General features: G+C 54.4%; 1 protein-coding gene across 1 annotated transcript in view; it reads left to right on the top strand.

Moving 5' to 3' along the window:
* The window catches only part of CACNA1D (calcium voltage-gated channel subunit alpha1 D), a 146018-nt gene that overhangs the window by 127198 nt on the left and 3428 nt on the right, over positions 1-15392 (top strand). The window contains exons 36-40 of the mRNA XM_036266141.1: positions 8766-8879; positions 9524-9891; positions 10542-10568; positions 11837-11974; positions 13319-13482. Coding sequence (XP_036122034.1) covers positions 8766-8879; positions 9524-9891; positions 10542-10568; positions 11837-11974; positions 13319-13482 — 811 coding nt within the window. The remainder of the gene's footprint in view (positions 1-8765; positions 8880-9523; positions 9892-10541; positions 10569-11836; positions 11975-13318; positions 13483-15392) is intronic.

Below are 15392 nucleotides of genomic sequence, written 5' to 3'. Positions count from 1 at the left end.
TCCCTGATGTGCCTTGACCTGGCCTTCTGAGGGAGGCTTGGGGCACAAAGGAAAATGGGGTGGCCAACAGACTTTGAATCTGTGGAGTATCTGACACCTGTTTTCCAAGTCACCATAGTCTAAAAAGTAGCAAGATTGTTTTCTTTCGTTTTTTTTAAAGCATGATTCTACCCAACGCCATAAAAAGGCTTTTTTTTTTTTTTCTTCCTTTTTTAGTCTAAGAGGAGAACAGATGCTAACAGATGAGATTTCACTGGCTGATTCGTTTGTTTCAGATGCTTGAACGGATGCTTTAGAATTTTCTGCCTGAGCTACAGCACCAAGCTCGTTAGTCGGAAGGCGTTGGTGGCTAAGGCCTTGAAAGGGAAAAGTCTCACGTGGGCTTATTTCTACTGAAACAGCATTTCGGGAGAAATGCAGAAAAAAGCAAACCCAAGGCCCCAGGGAGACCCCTTCCAAGCAAAGCAGTCCTCCAGAAGGCGGAAGCAGGGCCGCGGCTCAGCTGCGGAGCCGTGGCCTCCTGTGGCGGACACTGCTCACGTGGCCTTCTCGCGCAAGGGGACTGCGAGGCTTCCCTTCCAAGCAGAGACTCAGAGAAAGGGCAAGAGTGAGAGAGAGCAAAGGAGGGGGCAGCCGCCCCACAGAGAAATGAAATGAACACAACTTCCTGATGCTGGCCAGTAAAAAAAAAAAATCAATCAATCAAAGATTAAGCAGACCTGCCTAAGGTGGGCAGCAGACTCGGTTCCAAAGCCCTGCACCCCTAGTTTGCCCGGACTCCCAAAGACTGGCAGGCCCCCGGGCGCTGAGCTGACAGAGTTCCTTTTGTGTGGCAGTCAGTCCTGACCTCCTGGCCACCGGCTCCCTCTGCAGTGCCCCCGTTCAGAATGCAGGGCAGGAAGCTCACACACCCATTTAAACTAACACATGCACCCGCATGCCAAAGCCAACCCACGCAGCACCTCAGGTTCCATCTTACCGTGTCCACGGGGAGCACCACCACACCCAACCCTCATCCAACATTGTCCGTCTTTAATCCGTACTCAAAGCCAGTCCGGGGATGCCTCTTTGGAAGCAGTGTGGTCTAGTTTCAAGGACACTGGGAGTCAGGGAACCTGGGTTCTAGTCCCAGCTTCAGCATTCAGTTGCTGCGTGACCTTGGGCAAGACACTTAACCTCTCTGTGCCTCAGTTTCCCCATCTGTAAAATGGGGATAATAATGTCGACCTACCTCACAGGGCTGTTGTGAGGAATAGCTACGTGATTGTAAAGCACTCTGAACGTATAATTGCTTATTATTAAGACTACAACAATAATAATATCATATGCCTGTTTACTACCAAACTTTAAGAAATTTGCTTTCCTTTGATCTCTTTTCTGTACTGTAGTGATCCATTGAGAAGGTGAATTCTCTCCTTTTTAAGATATCTGGAAATGCGTAAAGATGTAAACAGAGGCAACTCTACAGACTGGGTTTTCACATCTTTGAACAAGAGAGTTTTGTCCAAGAAATTGCTTCGTGAGGGCCTCCCCTCTGAGATCCTCAGCCAGTGCAAGTGCTGGTTGAGGAGTCCGTATGACCATGCTGAGCCAAAGGAGCCAATTTGAGTTTTAAAGTCAATATTCAAAAGTAACCTTAGTGCAAAAACTTGATGTTTCTGAAGTGAATAGAGAAAAGAAGGGTCCTCTGGCCCATTCGCTGCCCTGATCTCTGCAGACTAGGCAGCTGCCGTGCACCCCCAGGGCGTGGAGGAGAGGTGGAGAGGGGAGAGCCCTGTTCCTGGCTGTGCTCATCCAACACCAGGCAGAGCGGGGCGTATCACAGTAGAAGCGGAAATCCTGCAGGCCGAGCCAGGCAGGACTGACGGGCTCCCTCCCAGCATTTTGTGTGCTGTGACCTTTGCCCTTTGGCCCCAGTGACTCATGATATCAAGTGGTCTGATCTACCTGGCCTTAAGTGGACCCCCCAGCTTCACTGTGGAAGTGAGCTCAGCCGCACATTCTGCTCCCGCATGTGCAGGCCAAAGTGAGGCTCGGACCTCAGAGGGGTTTTATGGATTCTCACAGCTGAGAGCATGGGGCTCGAGACCAGGTTTGACTTCGTACATCACCATGGTTGGTGATACGGTGAAAGCTAGCTGAAAAACTCCGGTGTGGCTGGACCCTTTGTGAGGATGCTGGGTCTGTCCCTGCTGATTGATATCTATGGTCCCCAGCATCTTGAGTCTCCCCACCCCCTGCCATCATCCCAGCCCCTCTGCAGGCCCTTCTGTGATCCAGCAACTAAAGAACGAATGCCTGGCTTAGCGGGGCCTTCGGGACCCTGCTCTGGTCTGACGTCCCATTTCTGTTCTGCTGGGGTAGTGCCTGGGATGAGCCAGTTACTGAGAATGTGGCGTGTCATCCCTGGAAAGGAAGCTGGTCAGCCTGTGGGCATGGACGAGGAGCCAGTTCACCCGACAAATGACCCCCGTTCGTCTCTGACCCACCCTTATGTCAAGTTTATTAAACACTAAGGCCAGACAGTATGCCCTCACCCCTCTCTGTTGCCCCTGTCTCAAAGGGCCAGTGAGACCAGCTGTCTTCTAGGTCTAAGTCTCCATATGCCAAAACCTCAGCAGAAAGCCCAAGCAATTCACCTGGCTGGTGTTTCCACATGCCTTTCTCCACAGTCCTCCCAAATAGTTAAAAACTGCAAAACGGTGACTTTCTAGGTGGGCTTAGGGAATGGTTCAAACGCAACGGGAGTCTTTCCCCGTGCGGGCCTGGCTGTTGGCTGCGGCGGCAGGAGGCCAGCTGGGGAGAGCCAGAGACCACGCCGCTGGCCTCAGCTCCGAAGGGAAACAGGCTTCCCGGAAACTGGGTTTGCAGTCAGACTGCAGATACCTCAGTCTGTTCTCCTAAAATCCTGGCGGAAGAGAACAGCTTTACCTGTAGGACTGTTGCAGGAGACACTCAAGTTTATTATCCTAGAATCTTCATTGACTCACTCAGCAAACTTGGTACCCAACACACAAACCACGGTGCTAAACTCTCAAGCTCCTGGATGGAAGACACAGCCCAGGCCAGCACCCACCATGGGGAGCAGATGTAAGAGTAAATAGCCTACACTACGGTGTGACCCAGTTCAAAATGAAATCCACAGGGTCTTTGGGGTCTGGATTCTATACTCTTTCAGAAAAGCAGATATCCCCCCTCTGAGAATAGTAATTATTTTCAGAAGTCTTTAAGAAGATAAAGTTACTGAAAAGGAGTGACGGCAAGTTATATTATGTAGGAGCAAAAGGTCTTAATTATTGCAGCATGTTATTGAATAATACCCACCGAGTACCCCTCATTAGCCCAAATGTGTCACGATTCAGTTATCCCTGGGAAGGAGCTTGCTGCCACTTGCTTACAGTTCCAAGGTTGGGTGGGCACCTGTGCAAATGGGTTCTGCTTGGCACGGTAGGCGTGAGGGGGCTCACGGGGTTATGGGAGAGCATGTCATTCTAAGGCACAGTGAGGGCATCTGTGACGATGTGTCCAAGGCTAGCTCACAGAAGCCCAGAGAGGACATTTCTTCCCAAAGTGGACAAGGGTCAGTGAAGTAACAGGAATCCCAGATGGGGCGAAGGTCTGTCACCAGAGACAAAGTTGGTATTACCTGTCTAAGGGCAGGTGATCAGAAATTCTCAAACTCTGGTCTCAGGGCCCTTTTATGCTCCTAAAAATTAACAAGGATCTTGTGTATCAACATTCACTGCTTTAGAAAGGAAAAGAGAGAAATTTTTAAAACGGACTATGCAAGCACAAAGAAGCCAGAGTGATGACGCCATCACAGGTCACGCAGCTTTGGAGGAGCGCCCCTGGGCTCTCATGAGAAAGCGTGTGCAAGGCAGAGGACGTCCTAGTTTACTATGCAGATTGTAGTGACCTCAAGGACTCCAGAAAGCGTCTTGGGGAGCCCCAGGGTCCCTGGAGCACACTTTGAGAACTGCTGCTGTGGGGAAATGATCCCAAACCCCCTCAAGGAAGAGGGTACTGGAGCCTTTTATGATCTTCCTGGTTAAACAGCCTCTTGTGTATACCAGTGTCCGTCAGTTGAGCCCTTCTGCCCTCCCCAATCCCAGCCCACTCACCTGGACACGGCGCTGCCTGTAGCCCCAGTGTCTAGCTCCGTTCCCGCTGAGGGTTCTACCCCACTGCCACGACTCGCTGATTGTGCTGGTCTGGGGGGTGATGGTCTGAATTAGTGCAGGATAGATAGTCTTCTTCAAGATCTCAGCTGCTCAGAGCCACACAGCTGAGACGGATGTGTGCTGAGCGTGACACCAGCTTTCTAAGTTAGTTAAAGGAGGTTAACCTGGATCGAGGGGCAGCCATAGTCACGTAGGGAAATGGGCCTGGGTGAGCGTTTGAGACTTGACCCCAGCACTCTGCCGTTGACCCAACGCCTTTGTCTTGGTGGTGGTCACAGTGGGGCCAGCATGGTGTCATGGAAACCTAGCTGAGCCTTTGCTCTGTGGGGCAGGTCATGTAACCGGAGGGGAATAACCTGGCCCACCCACCTTCCCAGGATGTAGCAGGGTAATTTATAGGGTAACGTCACAGCTGACTGTCCAGTGAGGGTTGGAATCACCGTGGATGACTCATGGAGTCATGCTTATGACTCTGACCATTTATATAACTCAGACTGTTCACGACGGACACAAAGGCCACACTGTCACACTTTCCGTTGAGGGAAAGGATGACACAAAGAGGGGTGGGCCCTCTGATGAGTGTGTGCATGTGTGTTTGCGGAGGAGGCGGGGACAGCTTGTAGATGAGCAGGTTTATTCCATGAGAATTGAACCGGCAGTTCTTTCCTCTCAGGGAGCTAGTCTGACACTGTCCAGCGGGTTGGGCAGGGGCTGACGCCCACTGGAGGGTTAACCAGAACTGGCCTGAGCAGGGCCGTCCTGGCCGGGGAAGCCGGTGATGGAGAACAGGCTCTGCTAGGCCAGGGCTCTTGGGCTGGAGTCTGCAAGCCTGGCACTCACTTCTGAAGATGAATGGCCTGGCCCGGCCCCGACTGGAGGCGTGCATCTCTTATCTGCACTGTTACAGTGTAGGTTCAGAAGGGGATGGGGCGTGCGGGCTCTGAGGTGACGGGTGTGTCTGATGGAGCTAGTTTAGGGAGACAGGCAGCGAGAGGCTCACAAATGCACCCAGGTGGGAGAAACTTCACCCTACCACTGGGCAAAAGGAAGGAAGGTAAATGAATGTTCATTTGTGATGTTAAAATAGCATAATTTTATGTGGTTGCTTCAGAAATATTTAGAGGGATTTTTATAGTTTGGATTTTTTTGGTGACTTCATCATTTAGTAGAGTAAATATCTATAAAATTCCAATTAAACGGTGTCTAAAAGCAGCAGTCTACAGGCAAAGCGCCATTTCTTTTTTTAAAAAAATATTTGTGATAACATCTAGCATTTAAAAATCAACCAGAAACTAGGCTTGATTCTGTTTAATACTTTCTATGATTGGACATCTTAAATCAATGTTTATATTTTATAGCAATTCTGTGTTTATTCAACAACATGATTCTGTGATGTTAATGGAATGACTTTATATGGCTTTAACTGTGTTGGTGTAAGTGCTATGACCACATTTCAAATTAAAATAGTATTTTGCTGATAGCGGTAGACACAGATATGGAACATGAAAGAATACACAATTTTACTGATTGTGAAGTGTTTATTTCAAGAAAAAAAATGTGTTGTTTTTTTTTAAGTTGTGAAAAATGACTTTTTTCCCAAGGCTGTAAGGTAGTTTTCTGCATTTGGGGGGATCGGAACTTGTGCCTGCGGCATTTGTGGAGCAGTCTCAGCTACCTTTTAGCTCGATGTGTGCTGGAAAATTTCACCATCATGTTTTGTGATATGTAATACATTCAGGGTGCTGTGTTTAAGCTTCGTTTCCACTCAAGTTTCAGACACCCACCCCCTGTGCATCCCACCCACCTGTCCTTCCCCAGATCCCACACGGAAGAAGTCAGTCCCCGACTCGTAGACGGTGTGTTTCTTCCTGCGTGGAGCAAGCAAAATGTAATCGTGACTTCTAAGCCTTGCTTCCCTGTGTGGGAAGAGCGACGCTTTCTCCCCTCCTTCAGTGTCTCTTTAATAAACATGTTGTCATTATTTGTCTTTGGAAATGGCCTCTGGGGCCACCTCTCAACTTTCTCCATGATTTATGTCGCAAACGAGCGCTCTGTCCTGTGTCTGCCCGCTGCACTCTCCGACTCTGGTGTATCATTGACAGCGTGCTGGAGACAGTTTCTGTTGTTATTATGCAATTATGTTCTATGTGTGTTTCAGTGAAATGTCAACCCATCAACAGAGGATGATGTTAAAAATTATCCAAATAAATAGTTTTCTATTTCTTTTAATCAGACCTAGTGCAATCAGTTGTATGGCAGTGAACAGGATATGTGTTATACTTAAACTCAGTGTTCCTGGCCCATGCTGCCTTGTAATGTGGATTAATATACGTCATGTAACAGGGGGTGTTGACTCAGTGTGTTGTCACCTATGTTTATTTTGTGGGGACAGCAAGTGTCTCACCTGCTCTCTTCTTATTTGGGAACCTCAAATCTGCAGCAGCCCTTTCTCCCCCGGGATCCAGAATCAGCCTTGAACCCTGGATAACTTATCTTCCCTTGATAATTGTGCCCTAGAAAATGCTGAATGAATGAACCATAGGCTGTTGAATACTGCTGGGCTCGGCCTTTCTGCACGTGCCTGCAACTCTGCTGTGTACGCGCTTTCGCCACTTGACATGAGACTCGCCTTCTCGATGTTTCCGTGGGAATGGCAAGTGGGTCCCCCTCCAAGCCAGATGATTCCCTGGGCTCAGACATGCTGGACCTGGGGATCCTGAGAGAGGGGAAGTGTGTGTGTGTGTGTGTTCGTGTGCATGTGTGGACATGTGTGCATGCATGTGTGTGTGTATGTGCATCTTGTACCTGTGACCAGAGGGCAGGAGAGGGAGTGGCAGCCTCACTGATACACCATGAACTATTCTGAGTTTGGCTCTGGGACATGTGTGTCTCTCCCCACAGCATGCCTGGCTAGGAAACTGAAAGCTTGGGCTCTGGGTGCCGCCCCCCCCCCCCCCCCCCCGCCCCAGTCCATGAAACGGAAAGACCTGCCGATCCTCTATTCAAAGCCTGGTTCAGAGCAGACCCAGCGGGGTGCCACCTTCCCAGGCTCCTCTCCTAGGCCGGGTGCTATTATGGAGGAGGCCATTTTTGAAAGAGCCTGTTGGGAAGCGTCCGTTCAACTTTACGTTCTAAATTAACGTCGCCACCATCGGCGTCTACAAAGACCAGTCTGAGCATTTCCCACAGCAGGGGGCCCAGCCCTGCTGGATCTGCCCACCATCCCTTCCCTGCCGTGGCCACTGCTCGACGTGTCTCCCGTGTGATCGTCACACTTTGTCTATGTTCTATGCCCATCCACTGCTGGGGGCCTGGAGAAAAGACAGGAAGTGATCTCCTCTCCTGACAACCCACACTTGGTCCCATCCTTCTCTGCAGATGCCCTGACACTGGCGTGTTAGCTACAGGGGGAGACCCGCACAGCCTCTATGGCTGCTTAGTCTGTAGGCTGGCAGCAAATGGGGGGGGTGTCACCAGGTGCACACAGGTGGCCTTAGACCTGGGGAAGGGAGGAAATGCCTCTTTCAGATGTAAGTCTTTTTGTGGAAAAGGACACACGAGCTTCCCTGTCCCTATGAGTCTTTGAGTTAGCATGCTATTTTTCTTCAAAGTGATGGTCAAAACATAATTTTCTCAGAGCCAGTGACTGTACCTTTCACATACGTGGTCTATAAGCATCCTGAATGTTTCCCTAAAGAAGTTGGCAGTGATGGAAAGGCTTCTGCCAGGCCCTGTCCCAATGCCACCAGCACCCATCATAAGGAAGGCCAGCGGTGAGGGCATCAGGGAGAGGCGGAGTGTCTGTGAGGGGCCTGGGTGTCAGCCGATGGGTCTGCACGGCGTCCAGAGGCTGGTGAGCCATGCCCGTGTGCTGTGGCTTTGAGAGGATGACTCAGCTGTTGGCAAGTTGTCAGCCTGAGCACGGGCTGCAGGCCAGGGCCCCAGAGATGGCCGCCGAGGCTGGCACTGCACAGCGGCCCAGGTCTGTGTGCATGTGGGTCCGTCCGTCACGTTCTGAGTGCTGCGGTTGCGGTGTGTTGTGTCACTCCCTTGTTTCCATGCCTTTGTAGCAGAACCAGGGGCCCCAGGGGCCCCGATGGCTGCTTGGTCTGCTTGCCCTCTGGCACTTGCCCCTAGGCGTCCTCGTCCTGGAACAGCCAGTGAGTCCGTGCCCCCTCCCTGTAGAACACCAGGCTGGGCTCCCTGCCCTGCTGGGTCTGGGCGACAGCACTCCCCAGGACACCCTGCTGTTGACTGTCATTTCGACACGGGCGTGGGCTCTTGGCCCTGACAGACCAAGTACTAGTAACCAGGCACTGTTCCCTGCAAATGGGCGTATTTGGAAAGGAGTTTCCTAGGTTGGGCCTCCAGCATCCCAGGCTAGGACCACCTTGAACCCCGACCACATCTAAAAAGCAGAGGCTGCAGGGACTCCTTCAGTTATATTCCAACAGTGCTCAGTTTCCCAGCTGCCCTTGGGGGAGCCCTTCCCCTCTCAGCTGAATCAGGCAGGAGCGAAGCCAGGCCTGCCGGGCCCAGGGCCCCCGTGCTGTCTAATCTGTGTTGCTGTTTCCATTGGCCTAGGCGGGGCTGAGGACGCTGCACGACATCGGGCCGGAGATCCGGCGGGCTATATCATGTGACCTGCAGGAGGATGAGCCCGAGGAAGCGAAAGGAGAAGAAGAAGATGTATTCAAAGTAATTATTCCACGCACAGCTACACACTGGCTGCTTGGAAATAGTGGGGCAGGGCTCCAGTTTGGGCAGTTAATGAGCCACAAAAGAGCCTGGAAAATGCCAGCCAGCCCCAGAGCGTAGGGGGCTCTCAGACCAAGCCCTCCCCCAGCAGACCCTCCCCATCCATTCACCGGCCCTCCCCAAACTTGTTCCTCTGCCCCACACTGGCAGCTTCCGGGAGCTCGGCCACCGCTGCTGTCGATGTGGACGAGCATCCTGGGTGCTCCTGCAGCTCCCCGCCCGTGCTGCTCCCTTCTCCCCTGGCCCAGGGGTCGTGCCTCCCACCCAACCTCAGCCACTGGGGCTGCCAAGCAGCCTTCTGGGTATAAGTCATCTCAACTCGGAGCAACTGGAAGAGCATACTCAAGTGACCACCAAGAGCTGCCCCCTTGCTCAGGAATCGGTAACCTTCCTCGTTTCAGGGGGACCAGCTGCCACGCAGACACACTCACCCTGATCCCTGAGGCCCTCAGATCATTTTCCAGGGATCCTCTGGAGCTTACCTAGAATTTGTTTTTCGGGTAGAAAAAAAAAATGACCTGACATAGCTAGCCTGCATCAAATACTTGTTAAATTACCTGGTGTTGTCTCCCATTATTTTGCAGAGAAATGGTGCCCTGCTTGGAAACCATGTCAATCATGTTAATAGTGATAGGAGAGATTCCCTTCAGCAGACCAATACCACCCACCGTCCCCTGCATGTCCAAAGGCCTTCAGTTCCATCTGCAAGCGATACTGAGAAACCGCTGTTTCCTCCAGCAGGAAATCCGGTGTGTCATAGCCATCATAACCATAATTCCATAGGAAAGCAAGTTCCCAGCTCAACCAATGCCAATCTCAATAATGCCAATATGTCCAAAGCTGCCCCTGGAAAGCGGCCCAGCATTGGGAACCTTGAGCATGTGTCTGAAAATGGGCATCATTCCTCCCACAAGCATGACCATGAGCCTCAAAGAAGGTCCAGTATTAAAAGGTAACCTTTCAAATTTGTTGGCACTTGGCAGTGTTGTATCTGCCCCTCACCCCCATGCTTGGGCACCTGCAGGAGATTCCCAGTAGACATTTGCGATTGAACCTGTGAGTGCCTCGAGGTCATGGCCTCTCCGTGATGACCCTGAAGGGCAAAGGGCCGTCGGCCTTCCTGTATCCTGCTGAATGAGATAGTCCTTCTAAGGGCAGCAGGTGCAGACTCCACCCTCCCCATCTGTGCCAGCAGACGCTGGGACAGGGGCTGGCAAACCTTTTCCGTGAAGGGCTAGATGGTAGACCGTTCGGCTCTGAGCACCATCCAGTCCATTGCAGTCGCAGACAGTATGTTCAGCGCACGGGTACGGCTGTGTCGCAATAAAACTTGATTTTTGGACACTGAAATGTGAGCTTCATATAGTCACAGGTGATGCAGTATTTTTCTTTCTTTGATGATTTTCAATCCTTTAAAAACTGTCAAAACCACGCATAGCTCGTGGGCCATACAGAGACAGGTGGCAGCCTGTGTTTGTCCTGCGACCCGGAGTTTGCCAGCCCCGCTCTAGGTAGGAGCCTGGTAGCTGCATTTTAAATTTCTTTGGAAATATGTAACTTTTATCTTCTCCCTCCCTCCCTTGTTATGCCTTTCCTGGATAGAACCCGCTATTATGAAGCTTACATTAGGTACGTGCTCACTGCCTGTGTCAATGTGTTCCATACTGTGTGTTGTAAGTGTGACCAATGGCCTTTCTGAATGCTGAGAGATGAGAAGTTCCTCTGAGCCAACTGCAATATTATAGCTCAGGGCCGTGGACTCAGGAGCAAGGGGTAGTGGATTCTTTCTGCATAGACGGGACCACCCAAGGGCTAATATTCACGTGCCACGTGCTCGTGGACTAGCCCCTGCAGACCACGGGACAGCACAGGGAGAGCCTGCTGTGCCCGGTGCCCGGGCCTGTGACACTGGGCAATGGCTGCTGCCTTCTGGGGTCAGGCCTCTCGTGGGGCTTTGGAGAGAGCATGGCCGCAGTCTCCTGGAGACCAGGGCCAGGCCCTCTCCTTTGCCTCCCAAGCGACCCTCAATGTATTCCACGTTTGCTGAACCAGGGGCAGTGGTGGGCAGGATGGTGGTTTTGGTGGTGGTGGGTCTGCTGATTTAATTCTGTTGAGTGAAGTCTGGCGCCACAGGTCAGGGAGAGAATAAAGAACCTGGAGGGAGTGCAGTCCTCTCTGGACAGAGTGGTGTCACGGTGCTTGGTGGTTCTCCTGAGGACCCAGGCCAGACAGCCAGGCTTCAGGGGGGCACTCCGACAGGCAGGGGCAGGGGCAGTCTTGGAAACTTGGCAGGCAGCATGCACGAGAGTCTCCTCTGGGACACTGTTTCCACACCTCCTGTCACCCTGTCTGGGTTGGATGCAGTGGGAAGTTGGTGGTAAGGGAGTCTCTCTCTTCCTGGCTCCTTCCAGGTAGGAAGGAGCAGGGATCAGAGCAGATGGCCTGGGAGCCCAGAGTCTTTTCCTGGGCCTGCCAATCACTTCAGGTCTCCAGGTCCGTTTTCTTGCTGTTTCCTAAATGGTATCTACTCCTATGGCTCCAAGGCCCCTGGGCATAGTGGTCTGGCCCCAGCATCTAGCAAGGTACTGAGAGAGAAACCCCTCCTTGTGTGTGCACACACACAATTGCGCGAGCATGCACACACTCTCACACATGCACACACGCACATTCACACGCTCACACTCACATGCATGCACACTCACACGCACACAATGCACACATGTGCAAGCACACACTCGCGCACACACACATGCTCACACACACACACTCTCACGCACACACACTCACACACCGTTGGCAGGTGCACATGGGGCAGGATGCTGGCCGCGTGCAGAGGCACGGCTGCAGGAAGTGTCTGCTGCCCGCCCAGGTGCTGACGTCCGTTCCCCCGACTGCAGGTCCGACTCGGGAGATGAGCATTTCCCAACTATTTGCCGGGAAGACCCGGAGGTGCACGGCTACTTCAGGGACGCCCGCTGCTCGGGGGAGCCGGAGTACTTCAGTGGCGAGGAGGACAGCTCGCCAGCCTCCAGCAGGTGAGGGCTCTGCGCTCGGCTGGCATCGGAGGCCTGGCAGTTGCCTGTCCCTTGTGCTCTGCCTGTTCCTGAAGCCACGGGCCAGCTGCCCCTCGCTCGGGACTGCCCTGGAAAGTAACCAGAGGAGAAGTCCGAGCAGGAGCGAGAGGGCCAGAGTGGAGACCGTTCTTCTGACTGTCGACTCATTTCCACCACGGGCCTGTGAGGCCTGTTAGTGAAGGTCCAGAAACAAGAGCCGGGCCTGCCTCATGGAGGGCTCGCTCGTGCCCACAGTCCCTTGCTCTCGGAGAGATCTGTTTTAATTCCTTGGCGCTGAGCTGGGGCTCTGTCTGTGAGCAGCTGTGCCAGCCCACAGCGGGGGTGGGGCCTCAACGAACCTGTTCCCCACTCTCATCAAGGGGTCCCTCAGCAGAGCTGCCTCTCCAGCCTTCTGTCCTCAAGAAAGAATGCATGAGGCTAAAGGGGACACTTTGCTCTAGGACACATAGTGGGCAGCATGGGGACAAAGGCCACCTACCATCCCCTTCTCAGTAAATTTCCTCTCACCATGACCAGGCGGCCCATTGACGGGGACACGGTAGTGCTGGGAGGTCCCTTCTGGTGTCTGAGCTCTTAGTAACAGCTGGCCTCGTAGTCCAGGCCAGCACAGCCAGACCTCATCCCCTGCCCTCCACCCGGTCCCGCCAGCGCCCCTCAGCCTGCCTTCCAGAACCACTGGTTCTGACCAGGTGGATCCTGGCTGTCCTTCGTACCATTGCACACACCACGTCCACGCTTGGACACCCTTTCCCAGCTCTGCTGGCCCGACTCCACCCTCCCTTTAAGGACCTGCCCTAGGGCTGTGCTTCTCATTCCCTGGTTGACATGGAAATGGCCATCCCCCCAAATTCACAGACCCCACCCTGGGCCCCTCTCCTGGTGCTGACCTTTCCCATCTCCGTGCATGTGGTATTTGCTGAGCCCTGGAGGGCAGGGGCCATGCGTCACGCATCTTCGAGTCCCTGGTTCCTAGCACAGCGCGTGCGTAGGGCAGGCACGCAAGGGTGGCCCTCCAGGAGGAAGTGGGCGGGTGGTGGTCACGCCTGCAGGAGATCTGCCATCCACATCTGTCCAGGGTCTGAGCTGCCCTGGCATGGGGGAACCACCCCCTTCATCACAGGCCTGTGTCCTGAGCCTCGCTGCAGCAGCCCTTGCCGACCCCTGGGATCTGGTGAAGCTAGTCCTACTGCGCCCCGGCGGTGGGGCGAGGGCTGGGGCGGTGGGAGCGTCTGAGCCCCTGGAAAGGACTTGTTACCTGGGAGCTCACATGCCTCTTCCTGTCTCTCTCGGCCTTCGGGCCTCCAGGCTGAACTACAGCTACTACGGCCGAGACCCCGGCAGCAGCGTGGACTTCCGGCGGCCCCGAGGCTACCGTCACCCCCAAGGCTTCTGGGAGGACGATGACTCGCCCATTTGCTACAATTCCCAGAGATCTCCCAGAAGACGCCTACTACCTCCCACCCCAACATGTGAGGCTAGATTTTTTGTTTGGGGTGAAACCCCCCAGAGAACAGCCCCTCCCCAGCCCGGGGTGGGGAGTGTGGTGCTGCCCTGTCCTCAGGCCCAGCCCCGGATAGAGAGGCGATCAGCTTTCCCCTTCCTCACCTGAACCCCCGCGTTAGCGCTCAGACCACCTGGGCGCTGTGCTGGGCCCTGAGACAGTGCGGCCACGGGGTTGCCCAGGTGGAGACTCTGACGGGGGCTGTCTGCACGGTCCCACTCCCCTGAGAGAGGGGCAGGGCACGCCATTGCTGCTGTCGGGCCCGCTCCGGGGATGGGGGACTGCCCTCGGGGAGCGGTCTGAGTGGGGTCTTTCCCAAGGCCCAGCCTCCGAGAGCCGTCCGTCCTCAGGCCACAGCAGGGTGTCTCGTGTCCTTCTCTGACCTCCTCCCCCTCATCCTTGCTCTGGCCTGGCCCTCTGCTCACAGGGCGGGCTTGGCCTTAGGGGGGGCTCGAGGGTAGGCGCTCCCGCCTGGGGCCCTGGAATCCCATCCTGCTGGGCAGGGCAGGGCTGGCGCTGCCTCACCTGGTTTTCCTGTGCAGGTGGCACAGCTGGTGCTGCCAGAGATCAGGGTTCTCCCAGAGAAAGCGAGGCGGCCGCGGCCCTGCCAGCTCCTGGCTGGGCAGTGTGACTGTGGACATGGGGCATTCGGATGACGGTTAGAGTATCCACTCTGGTGTTTCTGAGGGATGAAGCATATTTGCGAGCAGGACTCTAATCAGCTCCCCCCAAATAGCCAAGATACATCCGCGCCCCAGTCTGCCGAGTGCATGCGCAGTAATGATTGTGGCGGGTGGGGCCCGGGGCCCTCTCTCCAGCTGTCACACCCCTGCTGGGGACGGCAGTCAGACCCATTTCCGTGGTTAATATTTAATTTTGCAGCCCTAAACCTGCAGCGCATTTCTGGTCTCCATAAATACTAGATGATGCCCATCGAGGCGGGGCTGGGCGAGGCCCACGCAGACGCGTCCACTGCCCTCCTCGGGCCTCCTTGCAGCGGCGGCGTTAATACCCGCCGTGCCCGGTGCCGCCTCAGGAGGTGGGGAGCCTGAGGGGGCAAGGGCAGCTGCCCTCTATCTGTAAGGGCAAATAAACGAATGTTTGATTTGCTCTGCTGCCTGTAGGCTCAGACCTTGGGCAGGGAGAGCATGGACCTCCGTAGCACGGTTCTCAGCTTCAGGAGGAGGATTTCCTCCAGCAGAGGTGCTTGTGACCTAACGAGATGAAGGATGTGTGGGGACCCACTGTCAGCACTGAAAGGAAGAGAGAGAGAGAGAGAGAGAGAGAGAGAGAGGCGTGGTTTTCCTTCCCTGAGCCTGGACCCTGCCATCTGACCCTAGGATTGTCCTAGAGGCTGTGCTGCCGAGGGAGGCCCATCCTCCTGCGAACACTTAAATCCAGCCCCTGCGTGGTGCAGGGAGGGTGGGCTGTCTGGTGAGGACGGCAGCCATGGGCTCAACTCCGGGAGCCCCAGCGTGCCCCACAGTGCGCAGTGGACCTGCGGCCCAGGAGTGTGGTCTGTCTTGTTCCTCCCCGTCGGGCAGTGGCTGGCCGGGTCTTCGTGCAGTTGGAGCAGGGCCTCGCAGGCCCAGGATGCCCGTGAGGCCTCCCTGGCCTGGCGTCCAGTTTCCAGTACAGGGATTTAGGCGTGTGGTGTTTTTAGCATGCCGGGAGCTTAGAAGGCAGAGGTCAAGAAAGAAGCTATTGAGGCAACTTGGCCATTCACTGTCTTGCAAACTACCAGTAGGGCTCCTGACATGTCTCTGCCTTCCTGCGGGAGGCCTCTGGCCTGTGCTGGGGGACCCCCAGACCAGATGGACCTCCCAGGCCCGGTGCCCTGTGAAGCCACAAGCTCTGGATCTCTTGTTGTCGCTCAGC

This window comes from Molossus molossus, unplaced genomic scaffold (assembly GCF_014108415.1).
Source record: "Molossus molossus isolate mMolMol1 unplaced genomic scaffold, mMolMol1.p scaffold_m16_p_18, whole genome shotgun sequence".
NCBI lineage: Eukaryota > Metazoa > Chordata > Mammalia > Chiroptera > Molossidae > Molossus > Molossus molossus.
This window is presented reverse-complemented; position numbering and strand designations above follow the sequence as displayed.